Source organism: Nelusetta ayraudi, unplaced genomic scaffold, assembly GCF_046127955.1.
Source record: "Nelusetta ayraudi isolate G7.1 ecotype Tasmania unplaced genomic scaffold, CSIRO-AGI_Nayr_v1 ptg000017l, whole genome shotgun sequence".
Taxonomy (NCBI): domain Eukaryota; kingdom Metazoa; phylum Chordata; class Actinopteri; order Tetraodontiformes; family Monacanthidae; genus Nelusetta; species Nelusetta ayraudi.
Genome location: NW_027466067.1, coordinates 2,192,501 through 2,213,235, shown reverse-complemented (window position 1 = coordinate 2,213,235; position 20,735 = coordinate 2,192,501). Strand labels below are relative to the sequence as shown.

General features: G+C 44.3%; 2 protein-coding genes and 1 pseudogene across 6 annotated transcripts in view; 1 reads left to right on the top strand and 2 right to left on the bottom strand.

The window, feature by feature from the left end:
* LOC142887206 (band 4.1-like protein 1) overlaps positions 1 to 16,802 on the bottom strand; it is a 53,085-nt gene extending 36,283 nt beyond the window's left edge. For 2 of the 5 annotated variants that reach the window (XM_076024673.1, XM_076024675.1), the window contains exon 1: positions 16,500 to 16,800. The gene's annotated coding sequence lies outside the window, so the exon portion shown is untranslated. Of the gene's footprint in view, positions 1 to 16,499 lie in introns of all 5 variants that reach the window. The other 3 variants (XM_076024676.1, XM_076024674.1, XM_076024677.1) reach the window with 3 other exon arrangements.
* On the bottom strand, positions 1,477 to 4,945 carry LOC142887205 (tripartite motif-containing protein 16-like protein). The gene is made up of 2 exons (XM_076024672.1): positions 4,378 to 4,945; positions 1,477 to 4,325 (listed from the first exon to the last, which is right to left on the bottom strand). The coding sequence occupies exon 2, from the start codon at positions 3,448 to 3,450 to the stop codon at positions 2,080 to 2,082; it is 1,371 nt and encodes a 456-aa protein (XP_075880787.1). The 5' UTR covers positions 3,451 to 4,325; positions 4,378 to 4,945; the 3' UTR covers positions 1,477 to 2,079.
* On the top strand, positions 5,059 to 6,652 carry LOC142887070 (uncharacterized; annotated as a pseudogene).
* Positions 16,803 to 20,735: the final 3,933 nt, after the last annotated feature.

Genomic DNA, 20,735 nt, shown 5'->3' with positions numbered 1-20,735 from the left:
ACAGTGGCATCGTAAAACTAAAGTCATCGTAAAACTGCAGCTCTCCTGTTCACGTCTGGTTCACAACGGCCGCAGAAGCACCGCGAATAGCCGCGCAACAGAGACCGTTTCCTTTCGGCGCCCTTATTATCCAATGGTGTCGTTCACACCGAACTCAAAGCGGTGCACAACTCCGCAGCCAGCTCACGCTGTGCAGCAATCGTTTCGGTGTCTGGTCTATTTATGCGACAGCCGAGAGCGATCCGCGTCAAGCTGGTATGGAAGTCACTCAAAGAAACACGAGGGAATGCGGTTTTTCTCAAAATTTTAATTTTAATCATTTTTTCAAAATAAAAGCAATTTTCTAAATAAAGTACTGCAATTGACAAATGATCATATTCGTGTACGTCATTTGTAAGTATCTAGTATCACAGTGCAAGAGAGATGAAACAAACACACACACACACACACACACACACACACACACACACACACACACACACACACACACACACACACACACACACACACACACACACACACACACACACGATGAAGGGGCACAGTGAAATGGCCAATCTCGCACGCAAGTGAAAAGGAATGGCTTTATTTATTAATGGTTAGGAGCATTGGCTTGAGAATACCTCAAGGTTTGAGGTTGTTTTTGGAGACTATCTGGACAGTTTAAGTATGTAATTGTTTTGGAATGTTCCAATGAGCATAAAAATAGAATATTTCCACAAAGGAATTATTACTGTCCTCTACAATTTTTTCTAGAGTATAAGGAACACAATAAATATCTTGTTAAGTTACATACAGAGTAGGGTAGAAAAAATTTGAACTTAATTTAACGCAATAAAGATTGAAGCGTGTGCTCTTGTGTGGCAGCAGCAGAGTTATGAAAATGAAAATGCATTATTTATTTATTTATTTGTTGAGACCAAATGCATTATTATTATCATTTTAACATCCATTAAAAAAAAAAATAAGAAGAAGAAATCTGGGTTAAAAGTGGAGCAGAAGTTTGACCTTGAAATTATTTTTGTCGGCACCGTTTGTTATTGTTGGTGGTGGTGGTGGTGGCTTTATTTTCCATTTTTTTCCCCCTTTGCAGCAGGTAAGTTGAATAATTTCAACTGTGAAGGATTTCTTCATTAACAGCCAAATGTTTCCTCCTGGATCAGGACGGGATAATTTTTCCTGAAGTTGGTCCATGTTGACCACAAATGCAGACTAAAACTGAACAATGTTTTTCCGTTTGTCTGGGTTGAATTTGTGACCTACAAATATGACCATCATGAGTCAGATGTATGTAGCCCGTCAACCTTCAATGTATGTAGATGGGGCTGAGATGTGTAATAGATGACAATAGATGAGTAAGGTTCAGCAATGGGTAAGACAAGTTGTTAAAGTAGGAACATAAACCTAAAGAAATAAATCAACTGAGAAGCCAACTTTGCAAAAAAAAAACTTTCTTTACTTAACACAGAAAAACAGTGTGCCACAGCCTCAGTCACAACTCAAAATCTTTTTAAAAGGGAAACAACTCAACACCAACAGGATGCACACAATTTTAAGAATAAACAAAACAAAAGTTGCAGGACTGGGTGGACGTCGTAGTCAACAACTCAACTCCGCTGGAAAATTCTTGCTTTAATCCCACATAAGGCTCCGTCGCTGTTCGGCTGGCTCCCGTCGGCATCCACCTGGCCCCTGATACACCGCATTCGCCCACCTGCGTTCAATCAGTCTCTCCCTGCTGCTTCTTCTTCCCTCCTTATAAGGGTCACGGGGTCAACCATTGTCCATGTCCTAGACAACAGCTGAAAGCAATCTTTTAACCATGAACAAACTCAAAAACTGGTGTCTTTTTTGTTCTTTGGGGTTGTTTTTTTTAACCACAACCGTACTGTTGGCAATTTTAAGTCAACGTTACAAGAGTTTGAAATCAGAATCAAAAGACAAAATTCTTTCAGAAAACAGTCATCAGGAGCACAAACAGGAAGTAGTGTCAAGGCTCCACCAACCCTGTTTGAGTGACAGACACTCGACAACAAACATGAAGACAGAATAAGAATCAAGTCTCTCAGACGACTTCAGTCACAGGTTCATCAACTCTACTGAAGAATTGAATGAACCAACCCAAAGTCCAACGTGTAGCGGCTGAATAAAGTTGGCTCGGGCTCTGTAGAAGAGGTCCATGGTTCCAAGGACTCTGTAGAAGGACAGAAGATCTGCTGTGTGGTCCAGGTATATTCCCACTTTGGAGCATCCAGGACTTAAGATAATAGTCTTGATGCTGTCGTGTCTAAAATTTGAACAAGATAAAATCCAGGATTTCTTATTTAATCCAAATGCACATTCAAAAGACTTTCCTGCTCTGCTGATGTTCTTGTAGGTCACTCCTATACCATATCCTAACCCTCGGATCTCCACCTCCCAGTAACATCGTCCAGTCAGACTCTCTTTACTCAGGACCTGATAATAATCAGTGAATCTGTCTGGATGATCACTATAAGACTGAACTTTTCCAGTGTATCTTGCTTTTCTGTTCTCTTTGGACAATAACAGATGTTTGTTCACTGTGTTTGGGTCCAGGGTGATTTGACGTGAATATCTGAGGAATTCCCATCGGCTGAAGGGTTCTGGTTCTGGTTGTAGTTCTGGCAGTAAAACGTCAACATTTCTCACTGTCTGTGAGTTGTTTGCTGGTGTCCCCATCAGAACTCGCAGGATTTCATCTCTGAGCTGGGACACAGCTGCTGTCACATCCTCAAAGTATCTCAGAGGACAGATCGTCATGCTGGTGGAGTCAGGCAATGGACTAAGTGCTGACAGTAAGGAGAACTTGTGGAGAAACTGACTGTGGTCCAGTGTGTGTGAGATCTTCTCCAGCTCAGCATCTCTCCTCTTCAGCTCGGTCATCTCCTGCTCCAGCTTCTTTTGAAGCTCTTTCACTCGATTCACTTCTGCTTCCTGCATGGATCTGACCTGCTGCTGCACCTCGGCGAGTCTTTTCTCCAGCAGACAAATCATCTGGGTGAAGATGTCCTTGCTGTCCTTCGTTGCTTTTTCAGCAGAGCTTTTGATGGATTCCACCTTCATCTGAAGCATATTCAGGTCTTTTTCTCTGTGCTGAATGCTCTGCTGGATCTTCTGCCTGGTCTCCTCCAGCTCTCTCTGCCTCACAGTCGTCTCTTCAGCTTGGAGTCCAGTCTTCTCCAGGGTCTCCATTAAAGCCGCTAACATGGTGTTTTTCTCCAGGACTGGCCTCGGTCTGAAGGTCCTCCTACACTGAGGGCAGCTGTAGACTCTCTTCTCCTCTTCTACATTCCAGTGATGTTGGAGACACTCCCTGCAGTAGCTGTGACCACAGGACGTAGTCACCGGATCCTTTAGAAGATCCAGACAGACGGCACAAGAGAAGGTTCCCTGCACCAACTCAATTTTCTGAACTTGTGACTGAGCCATTTCCCCTCTGTGAGTGACTGGCTGAGTTCAAGTTTCTCAGAAGTAAAATCAAGTTCAGTTGAATGGAATGGAGTAAGGAAACACTGAGACAGCGTTGTGATTGACTGGAAGGAGCATCGCGGGAGGGGCTTTTGTTGCTGGCCTTCATTCCAGGAAGAGGAGTGCCAGGATGGATTTGCACTTTGTTTCCTTTTTGTTGCTGAGAAGCAGATAAACCGGCTCTTCTAAAAGTTCCTTGTAGCTGTCAAGGGAAATGCATGAGCCAATCATCTAACCACGTGGGGCAGAGGAGCCCAAGCACTGGGGGAACACAGGCTGCCCACTGGTACAGCACCGGGCACGTCTATCATTCCCTGGTGTAGTTCACCGTAACACTTTATAATAATTACCCATTATAAGTTGTTTATAGATAATTAATAGATGTTAAATAAGGAGATATTAATGACTTGTTTAGTATTTGCTAACAGTTAAGGGCTTATAACTGTGTCTTATGGATAGTTAATAGATTATTAATAAACTGTTAGTTAATGAGTCATAAATTACTTGTTGAATATTTGCTTACAGTTTGTTTAGAACTTATAACTGTGTCTTATAGATAGTCAATAGATAACATACAAGCTGTCAGTTAACAATTTGTCAATTACTTGTTAACCCTATGTTAATCATTTCTAACTATGCCTTATAAATTAGTAATAGATTATTGATCTTGCTAATAACTTACAAAGCTCTTCACAAGGGTCCTTCCTACCTTGAAGAACTTATTGAACTATACCATGGTTTCAGGAGGATTCAGGACTTTTGGTAGCTCGTAAAGTCTCTAAAATTAGATCGGGGGTAGGAGTTTTAGCTTTTTGGCTCCTTTACTTTGGAACCATCTTCCGGCCTCGGTGCGGGGGGCAGGCACCGTTAGTTTATTTAAAGGTAGACTTAAGACCTTCCTCTTCCATAAAGCTTACAGTTAGTATCCACCCACTGTCAGTTATGCTGCTGTAGGCCTAGGCCGCTGAGGGAGATCTTTCTCTCCCGTTAAAGGGATTGTCGCACTGTGCAGGTGGAGCTTCTATCGCTTTTTCCTTTCCACCTGTAATACGGATCATTTGCATGATACTGCCGCAGTCTCTGTGTGTCTCCAGCAGGTGATGACCACGATGCCCGTAGCTGGAGAGTGCGGTCCTGGGAGTCTTGGTGCCATCGCTTCAACTTTGCCACCAGGATCAGGACGAGGACTGGATTTCATGGCAGATCATGGACCATTATGGACTCTTGCCCTCCCAAACATAACCAAGCGCATTCTCCATGGACAGCAAACCCAGATTAACACACTCTATGTCACGGTCTCCGCAGCACCTCTCATGTGCTCCCCTCCAATTCCCAGTGTTTTGGTTTCTTCCAGTTGGTGGCCACCCAGCACTGATTGGCAATCATCTGCACCTGTGGAACCCCCTTTATAAACCTGTATCCAGTGTTCCTTCGTTGCAAGATTATCTGTTTGCCTTGAGCCAGTAAGCCAGCGGGTTCATCCCTGTTGTGCCGCGCCTCGGGTTCCTGTTGACCACCGACCGCACAACCCTGCCTTTGTTTGGATTTCAACTCGGACCATCTTCGACCATGCCTTTGCCTCACCTTCTGACTGACTCCCCAGTAACGAACCTGCTCGCCTCTGACTACGTCCCCTGTCTGACCCGTCTGGATCCTGTCGGACTAGGATTCTTCTTCGACTTGGCACTGAGGCATTGTCGCTTCGAATTTAGTCTGCTGGTAGGATCATTAGCTTCCCCGGGAAAGCCCGGGTACTGGTGGGGGACGCGACGAGAACGCTGATCCATCGTCCCTCCCAGTATTATTAGTCACAAATGTATTGACACTGCTCTGTGGAGAATCCCACAACTGTGTGCATCAAACCAAAAAGATCAAAATAACTGTGGTATAATAATTATTTGTCCACTATCGTTTTCAAGATTCTTTTATTAGTTTTTAAATGTCTTAATGGTCTTGAGCCATCTTATCTATTTGACCTGCTTTTATCAGATCAACCCTCGCAGACCCTGAGGTCCTTTGGCACTGGTCTTTTAACTGTACCACGACTCTGTCTCTGTGACAACGCTTTATGGCCACCCATTGGTGGCCTTTCCTCACCCGTATCTTTAGTGCCATGCTATTTTATCCATGTGTGTGGACGTCTGTGTGGAGGGGCAGGTCCATTTGAGGGGGTGGGAAGGATGAGCTTTTATTCGTTCATTTTGTTGAATGTTTCGACATTTTATTTTTTGTTTTAATCTGTGTAGCACTTTGGTTTGCATTTTCCGTGTATGATAATTGCTATATAAATAAAGATTGAATTGAATTGAATTATTTGCCTTATTCTATCAGGTTTGCACAAGGCCTGCGTCTGCGTCAAGTGGACATGATCAATAATGACATTTCTGGAAGCTCAGCAACCCTGTCAAAGATGGTCCAAAAGCTGCGAGATGTGTGTACTACTGCGATGGACAGATATCAGCAAGAAAGAGGCCAGTACATTGGGGGACGGCAGCAGTTTGTGACTGTTGATGAGAGCCACTTCAGATACAAAAGAAAGGCAAGCAGCAAGCACTTCTATCGAAAAGGCAATGCAAATGACCATTTAATGACAACTTATTCATTCTGTTTAAAAAAAGAACATTTACAAATATTTTATGTTTTCAACAGTACGGACGGAACAAAAGGCTGGTGGCTGGAAGAGGAAGAAGTGGGTGTGGATGCTAGGAGTGAACAAGAGAGGAATAAGACATGCAAAGCCTGTTCTTCGCTTAGTCGAGAGAAGCAGAAGGAGAGATCTGGTGCCGCTTATAGCTCATCGTGTTAAAGTGGGATCTACAATAATAAGTGATGAGTTGCGGTCTTATAGAAATGCTCTACCTCAGCTTGGTTACACTCATTTCACTGTCAACCACAGTGTGTCATATGTCGATGCCCAGACAGGCGCACATACCCAGCATATAGAGAGGGCCTGGAGAACGGTCAAGGAAAATGTGTGGAGACTCGGGGAATTGTACAGAGGAGTTACTGGTAGAACATCTCAGAGTTATTGAATGGCATAAGTGCCTTGCCCACAAGCATCGCAAAGGGCCATTAGGACGGATAATCCATGACATTGCTGTGATGTATGGACATTAAATGCCTCCCAAAATTCTGTTTTTCCAGTGTTTAGCACAGAAAGTGCCCAAATCTTTCCATTTGAACTTGTCCTGTATTGCCTTGCATCCCACTAGATGGCGCATTTCAGTCAATGTGGCCCCTGAGCCAAAAAGTTTGCCCCCTGTACTAGCTAAATATTAATTAGCTTATATATGTTATTGAACATTGTGAAGGGTTGCTTCTTCCATCTGTGCAATATCGCTAAGCTTACGTCATTTCTGTCCCTTAGTAACCTTAAAACCGGCATTTACGCCCTCATCTCTTCCCGGCTGGATTACTGCAATGCCATGTACAATGGTCTTAGCCAGTCTACACTGTCCCACCTGCAGCTGGTGCAGAATGCTGCCGCCAGGGTTGTATCCAACAGTAAAATAAGGGACAGCATCCTGTCCTGGCATCTCTGCACTGGCTTCCCATCAGGTATAGGGTTGAGTTTAAAGTCCTCCTGTTTAGCTATAAAGCCCTTCATAGCCTGGCACCACTGTATCTCACAGACCTCCGCTGCCCTCTTCCCAACCCCAGGCCGCTCAGGTCTTCCTCCCAGCAGCTCCTGGTAGTCCCACGTTCTAGGCTAAAGGGCTCACTGATTTTGAGATATTCAAATTCTATTTTTGGAGTAAAAGTTGCCCAATACGAGAGACAGAGAAGTAGACAGAGCAATATGCATTTTCAGCAGTGCACATTCAGTGTTCAGGGGTTGGAATTGGGGGGTTAGATCTCCCATTGATTCCCGGGCGCGGCACTGCTGCTGCCCACCGCTCTCCCTCAGGGGATAATGGTCAAATGCGGAGGACTAATTTCGCATCCTTCAGGATGTGACAATCACTGGGACTTTTCATAGATGCATTGGGATCCAACAAGTGGTGATTAGTGATTCAATTCATAAATGTTCAAAATCAATCGCTTTTCATTGTTACTACAAAAAAAAACACAGCCACAGAAACACAGCGCCCAGCCAGTTACGTGGATAGAACGTAAGCCAAGATGGCGGCAGCTAACTCTCTGGCTACAGTCACTACAGTGGTTAGTGGTTAACGTGGTTTACAGTTGCAAACTTCATTGTGGAGTGAATGCACGATCTCACCGTGTCTGCGAGGGTTTTCTCCAGCCTCCTCAATGAACTCAGCCAGTCGTTGCCAGTGTAAATGGTTGATTGTCTTTCTATGTGGTAAACTGCGATAATTGATGATACAAGGGTGATTTCTACACTCAGCATTCTCCCAGAGACTGCTGGGATGGGCTCAAGCTGCCCCCTTCACCACCCTGCCTGCAGGATAGGCTATTACAGCCAATAAAGAGATTAGAAAATAAATATGTGGGGGAAAAAATATTTGAAAGCAGCTGAGGATGCTGTTATTTATTTCTAAAGGCACTTTATGTAACACACCTGTTTTTGAATAAGAGGTATCTTCAAAAATATTTTTTTGTTTACTTTTTAAACCACAAAGCCACAGAGTGAGAAAAAAAATAAATCCTTTATGAGGAAAAAAACATGCATCAATAATCGGCATTATCGATGCATGTTTATTATTGCAATAATCGGCAAAATAATCAAATTGTAACAGCCCTGAATCGTAATCCAATCCAGTGGTGAGATGCCCTAGTTGTTACAGACTTCCACCGCCACACGACCCCCAGAGGTCACAGGAACAATGGAGGAGGCCAATTTCTCTTTCTATTTCCACCAGGACAAGAGGACGTTTCTTCAAAATATGAGTCACCCACGCTGTTGCAAGTCACAGTATTTCACTAAACGTGTGTCCACATCACTTTGGTTCCATTCTTTGGGACTGCTAACCATGCGACCACACACACACACACGGCACCCTCCCCACTGCTACCCCCCAAACTGTAGGTCCCACCTCTTTCTCCTTGGGGGATGCTGATTGGTCATTTTCCAAAAGAGATAGAAAAGAATTTCAATCTCTGATAACTCAGCTGCTTTGCGAGATCAACAATGTGAAGGTGTGAAACCCTTTGAAAGGACGGCTGGACCAGACAATGAAATTAATTTAGAAGAAAACCCATCACTCTGCAACACTGGACGGAAATCAATCTTGTGACATTGCAGAAGCTTATTGAAACAATGCCACAGTGAATGCGTAACGTAATCAAAGCTAAAGGCAGTCCAATGAAATATTAGAGTGTGGGACCTGTATTTTTGGTAGCGACTTTTTTTTTGGCCAGGGAGTGCATCTATCCTCGACGTTATTTGTGAACTCCTCTCCGTGTTACGTGATAATCCAGCAATTTTGGGATGTCAGCATTGAAGGTGTTCGCTTATCAAAGGCAGTGCAATGGAATGCCAGGTGAACTTCACAGAGTTTGCATCTAACGTGTTTCGCTGCTTGTTTTTCTATTAAATATTCCTGAACTTTCAAAACTTTCGCTCAGTGTTTTCGAGCCTTTCCAGAGAAAAAGCCGTTCTTCTTCTGTTTTTTGCAAGATGTAAACAATGAGCAACACAACCCTTAGCGCTCAGTACAGCACTGCATGTACAAACGAGCATGTAGCGGCAAGAGTGTGATTTTATCATTGAGCAATTTATAATAACAATAACACAACGTGTCAACGCTTAAATTTTGTTGTTGACGTGATCGATTGACGTGACTGCGCCACCAAAGTAAATATTTGTTTTGAAAATAAAAAGAAATGGTGAGAAACTTGTGATCTCAATTCCAAACCAAAAAAATATTGTGATTCTCATTTTTGCAGCCCCTCAATACTGGTATCTCAATATCGAGATACCCGTCCCTCCAAGAGACCCAAGAGAGAGCGACGGCCACCAACAGGACGTTTTCTAGCGATGGCGTCCTGCGTCAAAAAAGGAGCAGCGGCAGCAAGTGAAAGCCTGTTGCTGCAACGTTAAGCTCTGCTAATCCTCTTTTCAGGTCCAGTTTTAATGAATTTCCTGTAGTTTAGAGCCAGATTGACCCCCAGCAGGAGCACTATCAGCCCCAACATTACAACAGTGATGAGGAATATTTATGGGGTGGGGTCGGGGGCAAATCAACAGTTGGATTTGTATTCCACAACAGAGCACCGCAAATAAGAAGAAAAAGAAGAAGAAGATGAAGAAACTTCTCTCTGCATGAAGTGATTCTTGATTCTTTGACAACAACAACAACAACAGGAGAGATTTGTTCACCTTGGGCCCGTTGCACGAAAGTAGAATTCAGGATTAGTTAATAAGCCGCGTTCAACCAATCCACAACATGTGTGTCCAGGCTTAATCGGTTGCACAAAAACACATCCAGGATGAGCAGACAGATTCATTAAGCCAGGTGAAACCTATCCTGGATAAGTGCGCGCACGCGGCTTCCTCAGATAGACCCCCGTTATCGAGCTCAGAATCAAGGATTCACCATGACAACGAGAGCTGTGTACTTTTTCCCGTCTGCGGCAGAAATCCTCACGGAGGCTTACGAAGAGGCAAAAGAAGAAATACAGAAGAAAGGCAACACACCACCACAGTTATAAAACAGAAAGAAAGGCGTGGCAAAGTATCGCAGACCGTCTGAATGCGCAAGTACTGCACAAATACAAACTCTCTGCTCCGCTGAAACAATCGCAATTACAATCAAAAGTTAATAATAATCATATCAAAACACGCAGTCGAACAGATTGCAGATGTGAGCATAATTGTGTAAATGTAACACCAACAAACCATAACAATTTTAATAAATAGAAACTCACTGACTTCAATGAATTTCTGTTTGAGCTTAAAAAAAAAAAAGTAAAAAGTAAAAAAAAAAAGCCCTAACTCTAGTCTACTAGCTTCAATATTCATCTTATTAAATGTGATAGGGTGATGGCACCAGTGCAGCAGCAGCCACAGCAGCATTTGGTTTTGATGATAACGAGACCATCTCCCTGAGTTCCAGAAGGAATGAGGTATCATGTCAAGCTTTTGGAATTTCTTTTCCGTCTATAATAGTGAGAAGTCATCGTTTGGTGCCCACACAAAATTTCATTTGAGTCATAGTACCCAGATGCTGTGTATGGAGAGAGCCATCCTGGCAACATAGTGAGTATTACTGGAAGGACATTATCATTATTCAAAATTCCCCTTGAGCTAATGGTCATGGGGTTACAGAACTCACAAGTCATCAAACAATTCTATGCCCAGCATCTACAGTGGCAAATACAACTGGCTGATTTTGGCATACAATACAAGAGGAGAAAGATTGAAGACCTTTTATTAGAGTCAGAAATAAAAAGGAAAGCAATAAGAAAACTTGACCTTGAGATAAAAAAATGTAATAATTATTCTCTATATTATTAACTCCAAGAACATGACACATCTTAAAATAAATGAAGGTCAATTGAATTATGATGGTGTCTGTTTGCTTCACGCCCTGCGATGAACTGGCGACTTGTCCAGGGTGTCCCCTGCCTTCGCCCTAAGACAGCTGGGATAGGCTCCAGCAGACCCCCGTGACCCTGAATAGGAATAAGCGGGTATAGAAGATGGATGAATGAATGAATGAATGAATGTTTGCTTCACCTTTTTGCCTACAAAAAGATGACTCTAGGCACTCAAATTGTGACAGTTTTTGTTTGTAATAGTGCTATGATTGGTTGGAAGTTGAAACTCTGGCATCATTCATAAGGTTTGAAGAAAAGCGCTTAATGTACCCTGAAATGCAATTTCCCAGAAATATTAAAACACTTTATAGTAATAAAAAGTGAGAAGAGCGACCAGTTGAATTATCTATTCTTTAAGGTAGTAGGTATCACAATTACCTTGAATTGAAAAACAGGTACCACAATAACAAACTAACCGTGTGTACCTTGTGAGGCGTGAGTGTGTAAATAAAAACCTCAATAAAAGATTAAAGTTAAAGTCTTAGAGGTATATCTATGTTTATATGGGAGGTGTATTTTTACATATGGTGGGAAAGAATATGTTACGTTATAAATTATTGCAACATTATCTAAACTAATTGATCTATAATGATTGAAATTAAACAATTCCAAATATTAAAATAATGACAATGGTCTAATTGAATGTGATGAAAATATGTGTAGTGTTCAGTGGAACAACGAGTGGTTTGCGTTGGCGGTGACTGTTTACTGAGATGAGTGAAATTAAATACATCCTGGAACTTAGCCTGGTCTGGAGCAGGCCCACAGAATAAATCTCCATGGTAACTTAAACCATAACATCCCACTTCCACCTCTCCCACTTTTGGATACTTGTGGAGTTATGCAAAGCCAGGGTTCAGGAGGAGGGGGGCAAACAGGAAGCTGCTGACTCACTGCTGTCACCAGGCTGCTGCTGCTGCTGCTGCTGCTACCCCCAATTTTCACCCAAAAAGTCTGCGGCACGTTGGCGGTGCGTGCACGAAGCTGCGTGGAAACTGCTAAGTACCCTCTCACACCAAACGCATTTCCGAGCGGAGCTGGATCGTTTCACGCAAGGACTGCAAGATCACGCGACAACCTAGGGTAGTTTTGCGTGTGTGTAAAAAAGAAAGAAACCAAACTGCTTGTATCACACAAAATGCAGGTATTTAAAGTATACCTGCATTTTGTTCATCATAGTTTCAGATTTAAAGTGAAATATGCTTTATTATTTGACAGCCGAACTGAACAGTGTTGAAGCTGATACGTCACGTTGACATTTCACAGTAAAATACAGCACATATAAAAACATAATCCAGGTGAAAATCAACTGGATTCACCATTCTCCAATCATTGATTTCCTTCCTGAGCAATTCTACCTGCTGCGCTTGAAGCAGTGGCTATGCGTGACGCCTGGTGTGAACTTGCACACTGACCTTAATGGCGGCGGTCTGCTGCTGACCACACCGCGGATGCTTTTGGTGTAAATTGGGAATTACTGTTGCTGTTAATGCTGTTACTGTAGTTACTGCTGCTGCTGTTGCTGCGGTTGATCCCCACCAACTTGAGGTTGGGTAGGTTCGACAACATGTAGCAGTTAATAAAACACAGGGGAGACGGGTCAGAGGGGTTTTGGGGGGGGAGGTATGGAGGGCTACGCTAACACTGCTAATCGTGGAGGTAAACATTAAAGCAGCTCTAGGTAACTTGCACTCATTACTACTCCCTGCTGGTTGAGAACCGCAAATACTCTTTGCCATTCTATTTTTCAATCTAATATTTTGTGTTTTTATACTACTTTTAATACTATTTTTCTTTGTTTTTATTACTGGTACTTTGAGTGGACAGCAAAGTAAGAATTTCATTGTACAGGGAAACGTGTTTCTTTACTGTGCATATGACAATAAATATACTTATACTAAAGATGAAAAATACCAGTCCTTCACGTGGGTTTGTTGACACAGCCGGCATACTGAAGAATTGCTTGGAAATATGTCCACCGACAAGGTAAAGTAACGTGTTACATGTTTGTTTGTTTGAAATATTGTTATATTGTTCTTTTGAACGTGACAGACAACTACAATTACACAAACAAGGATAGTGTATTGCTTAGACAGACGGCAGTGTTTTGCGCTTGGTTCGCATCATTCTTGTCGATGATAATTGCTTGGAAATGATGTGGTGCATAATGGCTATTATATTACAATAGGTTATAAACTTGTGTAGCTGTAATGCCTACAACAACTGTTCAGAATACGCAATGTCGCGAAGTCGATGAAGTAAACACGCTGCTTTTATTGATGTGGGAAAATACAAATAGTGGCCTAGCTGGAGCGCTCATATGTGTTCAGGAAAAACACCAATATGAAATGCAAAACAGACATCGACAATAACGTCCTAGCAAAACGTTCAACGCTTTTATTATTTCGTCTTTCATCGAGGTTACTTATTTGGTTCCATTCTGTCATTTTACAATCTTGTGTATTTGTAATACTAGTATGTAAGACTGCCTCTAAATAAACGTGTGACATTGCCGTATAGTGCGCTTGAAAGTTACGCAGTGCAGTTACAGCCGGCCCAACCCCCCTCTCGCTGCCGAGGCGGCACCATTGATCCTATTAATCGTTTATGTACCGCTTTACTGAGTTTGGAATCATAATTTTATGGTCGAAAAGTTACCTAGAGCTGCTTTAAGTATTGTAGAAGGGTTGAGTGGTGACAGCTGAACTTTGACGGATTCCTCCACTCATCCCTTGGACATTATGATGACATGAAGGAAACATGAAGTTTGCTGCACAGATTTAAACGATTATTTGTGAGAAAAAAAAATCAAAATTTCAATTCATTACTTGCAGTAATCTCAGCGCTTCCTTTAATGCTACGTTCCTATTGGTCCATTGACATTCCCATGGTGAAATCGCATCGTTACAAATGAACACAGGGCGCACTGACTGTTGTCACCAGTCACCACAGTCACTCACTGCGAGATCTCCTCTGCATTAAAAAAAAAAAAACACCAAAAACAAGAAAAACCCCAGAAGCAGTGAAGTCGTCTCGTCCCGTCCAGATAGTGAATCAGCCCTGAAGAATCCAACCTGAAAAACCCAACCTTGAAAATCAACCTGAAGAACCCAACCTGAAGAACCCAACCTGACGGAGCCACAAGTTCTGCACCTCACAGAACCCAGAGAACCCCAACTTCAGAGAAAAGGAATGATGAATGAAAGAATGATGTCAATAGATAGATAGATAGATAGATAGATAGATAGATAGATAGATAATTTATTGATCTCCAGGAGAATTTCAAGTTACAGCATTTTGAAGGGAAGAAGTGTCATAAAAGGCAATGTTCGAAACTATGGTATGAAGAGAGATAAAAGTGGGCGGAGTCAAAGATCAATACGAAGTGTCTGCTGTTTGCTGGTTGATCACATGATCTTCCCCCCTGCTTTTCAAGCTGCGTTTCTATTGGTTTTCTGGCTCGTGGGAGGCGGCTCGTGGGACTATTTACCCCAAATTTCTGACGGTAGCAAAACAAATTTCAAAGATTATTTAAAATTCTAGAATTCCTCCAAACCCCCCCCCCCCCCCCCCCAACCCCAGCGACTCCCCTCCTTCAACCCCCCCCAACTCCCTACCCCTACTCCTACCAAGACCGAAAGGAGACCATGCAGGCCAGAAGACCCTCTAGCTCCCCCTGCTGGTCGGGTCACAACTGAAAAACTCAAGGCCGCCATGTTAAGACAAGGCAAGACAAATGACGGAAAAAGTCGTACGAAAAAAGGCTGTTGCGCTCATCAGCAAAATTCCCTTCAGCGTTTTTCACATCAGGGGAGAAAAAATTTCTTGGAAATGCCTGTAAATGTCCAACGTTCCTTTTCCAGTGTTTCACGCGTCATCATCACCATCACCATCATCATTTCACCATAATCACATCATCATCATCACCACCACCATCATCATCGCCATCATTACCATCATCACAGCGTCACCATCATCATCATCATCATCACCACCATCATCATCATCATCGAAAGGGAGAAGAGGATGAGGAGGGAATAAAAGAGGAAAAGGGGAAACATTTGATCCCAACTCAGTTTCTGTGTGATGGTGTGAACTTTGTGTGGTGAGAGACGGGGGGGGACTGAGACGAGGTCATGGCTGCATCATTTGAGGGGAGGGTAGTGGCAGGGTGGTCCATAGGGGTGCTCGGCAGCAAGGACGCGACACAACAACACGACAACATAACAACATGAAACAACAACAAAACGACTCGACATCGACACAACGCAACAACACAACGATACAACAACACATCGACGTGACGACACAACAACACGTGGCTCCAAGTTCGCACAAGGCAGCAACAAACATCCTGGGAGACAAAAAAAACACTTTCAACTAAAAAAAAAACAGCTTGGCACCCTTCCCTCAACGCAGCACTGCGGTGGTGGAATTCTGTAGACGCCCCTTGGAAAGCGACACACCGTGCCAAGCTTCCGGGTTGAAACAATAACAAAAAAAAACGTGCTGATGGTGACAGTGTCATCGCACACAAACAGAGCAGGAGGAGGCAACTCTTCATCATCATCATCATCATCATCATCATAACACTCACACCGTGTGAGTGTTTTATGATGATGTGAGTCACAAGGCACTTCAGATACGACAGTCCTGAACAGGAAGTCCCGCCTCCAACCGTTTGCACTTCCTGAACACACAGCCGGTGGAAACCGAGCCGGGAGATAGTCTCACCGCCTTCCCGCCCGCCAGCTGGCGGATCTGCCCAAACACGCCGCTGCAGGAGGAAAAAAAGAAAAAGAAGAAGAAAACGACAGACGCAGAACAACTGCTTTCAACTGTGTTTTACTCTGCCACCTATCATAATTACACAGCCAGTGCCTAAACACACTGCACAGGTGTGCGCGCGCATGCGCGCGCATATGTCGCTGCTGTCAGTGTGGCTGTTGCACAACTAGCGATGGGTGTGTTGGACAACAACAGTCATCAGTTTGTGTGTGTGTGTGTGTGTGTGTGTGTGTGTGTGTGTGTGTGTGTGTGTGAGAGAGAGAGAGAGAGTGTTGGGGATGGGAATGGGGTCCAATCCCATGGTGCACCGCTGCGGGTGAAGAGCACCGTGACCGGCCGCGGCTGAAGCTCTGCGGGGCCGTGACGTCGCTGCGAACCGTCACATCGCCATGCACCGCACCGCACCGCATCGCACCGCACCACACACACACACCCATATTCAACCCCCGCACGTTGAGGAGTGCACCGCAGCGGCGCAACGAAAAAGAAGGAAAGAAAGAAAAAATTGAAAAGGTTGAAACCGCCGCAAGGTCGACTTCAGGCGTGAGACCGACCGGAAGGAGCGCGGACAGAGCAAAAAAACGACGAATAAATAATAATGATAATTATGATCATGATCATGACGCCGCGCGCCGAACAGCAACACCTTGTTCAGTCCGCGCAAGGCAGGAGAACCTCCGGCCGCGAGAGGAGAGAGACGAGTAAATCAAACATACCCTCCAGTCAGACGGACGTCTGGAGGAGAAGCATGGACGGAGCTGCGGAGAGGAGGAGCAGGAGGAGGTCGCTGCTGCTGCCGCTCCGCGTCTATGCCTATGTCCGGATCCAGGCAGCTACTGTGTGTGTGTGACTGGGGGGGGGGAGAGAGGGGGGGAGGGGGAGGGGTTCGCACAAGAGCGCGCGCTTAATGTGGCGAGCAGAACGGCGCGTGCGTGTTTGCGCGTGTCCCGCAAAAAACTAACAAAACGAGCTCCTCCCTCCCTTCTCTCTCCTCCTACTCGTCAACAAGTCGTCAGGTGAACAAACTCGTCTGCTAGATGACAGCCTCACTGATTGACTGGTTGACTAACTGGTTATCTGATTCACTGACTGACTGATTGACAGACTGACTGGTTGACTGATTCACTGACAGACGGATTCGCTCGCTTGCTCGCCCTCCACCCGTGGAGGTGCCGCACATATTCCCGCGTGCCCAAAAAGGTGCTGCTGCAGTTTCCGGCCGTTTCGTCATCCGCGCGCGCACTCACTCACACACACACACACACACACACACAGCCTGTGAGTGTGCTTTTATTTTGAAAGCCCTGGTGAGATGAATCAGTAATTATTTTGGTTAACCTACTGGTTGACTGATTCAAAATAAAAGGCTTGCCTTTTCTAAATAAAAGTTAGGCCTTTTATTTTGAAAAGGCCGGGTGGTTTTCAAATAAAATATAGGAAAAGAGAGAGAGAGTGTGTGTGTGTGTGTGTGTGTGCGTGAGTGCGTGCACGCACTCGTGCTTTCATTTTGAAAAGGCAGGCCTTGTGATTAATCAGTGATTAATCTCTCTTCTCTCCGCACCACCCGACCTCCTCCAGGTTTCCCAGTAGCTGTTTGGCTCACATTTAATTTTGCACGCAGCCAAAGCTGGATCAGCCGCGAGGGGTCAAAGTGCAGCAGCTTTAGCAGCGTGAGCCAGCTTTTTATTTACCGTTGCTTCGGTGTGCTGCATTCAACGTCTTATTTTTTGTCTTTCGTACATTTGAAAAACAAATATACTTTCTTTCGCAAATGGAGGCATTTTTAAAGGTCCAGTGTGTAATGGAGCTTTTTAGAAGAAACATCGACGTCAAGAGGTCACATTTCAGATCACAAATGTAACCACTTGATGTCGCTGTTTCTTCTTAAAATCTTACATTTGAGTGCACATGAGATCCACCTCCCTCTCTTCGATCTTGTCATTGAACTACGGTGGCCTGCGCACCCGAACCTGGACACCTCAGCCACCTTCTTCTTCATTGGTTTATTTGAGGAGTTTCCTTATGGTAATATGGCAAGATGGCAGCTAACTGGGAGCAAGACCCTTATTGATCAATGGATATTCTTATATATAAATAATAGGGATGTAACAATACTCAGTATTTTACTGAACCATACAGTACGACTAGTTCAGAAAGAGCCAAGGCTAGTGGTAAGCGGCTTTGTAACGACTCGTGGGTTCTGCAATTATCAATAATTTGACTAATTCCAGCACAACCACGTAAATGATCACAACCTGCCTCAACCCCCAACCCGCTGTCATCAAATAGACTAGGGGTGCCCAATACGTCAATTGGGAGCTACCGGTCGATCGCAAAGGTAGTGTGGGTAAATCGCATGGCATTATAAATAAATTAAAAAAAAAATAAAAAATAGACACCAGCTTATCATTCGTCCTTGCCATGAAATGTGTCACTTGATTGGCATACAGGGCTGCCAGTCTGACCAATGTCACCTTTTGACACGTGGGTCACTGCACATGTGCATACAACAGCGTTAAGTGCTGCAAAACTCTAGCAAGCTAATGGGTTAGCCTCCAATTTATTTCACTTAAAGGGCACCTGTGATGCTTTTCCACTTTTCTGAGCTCTAAATACTGCTACATTGTTGAATACTAGTGTGAAACGATGCAAAATCGTCAAATGATGAGGTTCATGCGTTTGGACGTGAGCCCTGCAAGTTGTTGGGCATGGTTCTGAACACTCCGTTTCAGAGTTTTTTTCAACATTGGGAACACCTGGACGTCAATGCTTGCCGGATTTTGTTTCGTGACCCAGCTCAGGCATACTCTTGGCCTGGTTCCGCCCTCCCCCGCTCTGCCCCGAAAGTTATGTCGCTGTGCGCCGCTCCAAGAAAATGTTTTTTCCGTGTCAGGGAAATTAAAAAAAAAAAAAAGAAAACCGAGTGACTGCCGAGCGACTACCGAAGCACCAAGGTCCACAACCGTCGGAGTGGAATGAACAGAGAAAATGTTGGAGCTTTGTTCAGCCTAATGCGGATGCGATGGGCAACGGGAGTGAGACGGGCTCAACTTGGCCGGTGGACGACTAGAGAATAGTCAGCCACGGCAATATTTGAAAACATGTATGAGGACTGTGAGTGTATTGTGACCGCAAGCAACATTAGTATTAAGACTACTTGCAAAGTACAACCACTGAATTGTGTTGATAAACTGTTAGCCACCACCGCTAACTCCGTGCTCTGCTTGTGTGTTGTGTTCGCTGGCAGCGAAACTGAAGAGGCAGCGATTCTGATTAGCAAGTTTCGCTCCTTAGTAGTGATTTTCACGCTGCCAGCAGGTTAACATCTCTATAGTGCTCTTCCCGCTCTGTGCTTTGTGTGGACTTAAGTTGTGCAGATATTCTTGTCTAATAATAAACAACTCTATTGTGGCGAGGGGGAGGGTCTGACAGAGGTGGAGATAATTCTGATGGTGGGTATAAAGGAAAATGGGTGGGGGGGGTTGCCTGACAACGCCACCTGGGGAGTTGCACCCCAGGAATTAAACTATAATAAAATTCCTCGGGCTGCACAGGTTCGTTACGCTTTGAAATTTAAGAGGACGAGATGGACTTCCAATGAAACAGCTTTATTCGACAACAAAAAAATCTGTAAAAGAAAGATTTATTATGAACTGCATTTCAGGTCAAAGGTTGTCCTGTTAGTTGTCTAATGGGGAAAAATGTTTTTTGGCCCAGTTGGGATTTTTATTTCCTGCCTTTCCTCGAGTACCTCAAGTGGCCACTGGGGGAAAAAATAGGCGTAACCACCATATTGCCTGTACAGGTTTCAGTTCTTATAACACATCCATGCCTCCAACCTCCCAGGGAAGGAGGTTTAATCAAACTGAGGCCGCTGTTTGTTCGGGTGTGGGTTAGAGGCTCAGGGTCTCAGGCGACATTGGGTGGGGCGGAGGGAGGGGCGGAGGGGCGGGGGGCCTAAATGGCAAGCCAATCAGCATGTCGCACACTTGCAGCAGCAGCGAGTTCTGAGTCCCAAAATCTGCTGCAAAGACTGACGACGGCCAGGAAGTGTTTCAGCTGCTGCTTGTTTGAATAAATTGGATGCAATGTTCCGATTCTCTGGAGGAAACTGCTGGAGTAGGTGGGCCAACAGCACAGCCAGTGGTTCACACACACAGATATTCAAGGTAAAGTATTGGTGTCAGTATCGGAAATCAAAAAGAGGTATCGATCCATCCCTAATATACATATATATATATATATATATATATATATATATATTAAAATAAATCTGGCGCAGCCCTGTCGCTACCTGCGCCTCAGTTTATTTTCCACCACTTTTGCATATGCTCTGTGAATACGATGCAGTGTTTTTGGTACTATTTGCACGGATTTCCTGGCGCAAAAGCAATGCAATTGCTTTGTGGATCTGGCCGTGAATGTAAAGATCATTTGAATTCCTGACAGTTTGCCTCTTTCTTTCCCACTGAGTTTCATTCGCTGTCCTGATTAGTAGATAAGTTGCGTCACAGAAGACGCTGAACGACACTTACTGCACACATGTCTCACTCAGCAAGGTTTAGATGTTTTTTGTTTTTTGTTTTTGTTTTTGTTTTTTTGCCCCCTGGAGCATTGTGGGTAGAAAACTGCGGTGGATGGACGAGAGCCCGGCTACCACAGCTGCACAGTGCCGGACCACAGTCAGCCCTTCATCCCAGCACATTACTCTTTTATGGCCTGGCACACTGCAGCATTGATGCAGCACTCTCTCTCTCTCTCTCTCTCTCTCTCTCTCTCTCTCTCTCTCTCCCCCTCTCTCTCTCTCTTACACTCACACTCACACTCTCTCACACACACACACACACACACACACACACACACACACACACACGCCGATGTATGAAATTCTGATCCACTTGACCTTATCCGGAGTTTCAGGTTCTCTGGCTCCCCCCGCAGGCCAAAGACGT

Coding starts and splice junctions, on each gene's coding strand:
- LOC142887205 (XM_076024672.1), bottom strand. CDS start 3,450: ATGGCTCAGTCACAAGTTCAGAAAATTGAGTTGGTGCAGGGAACCTTC.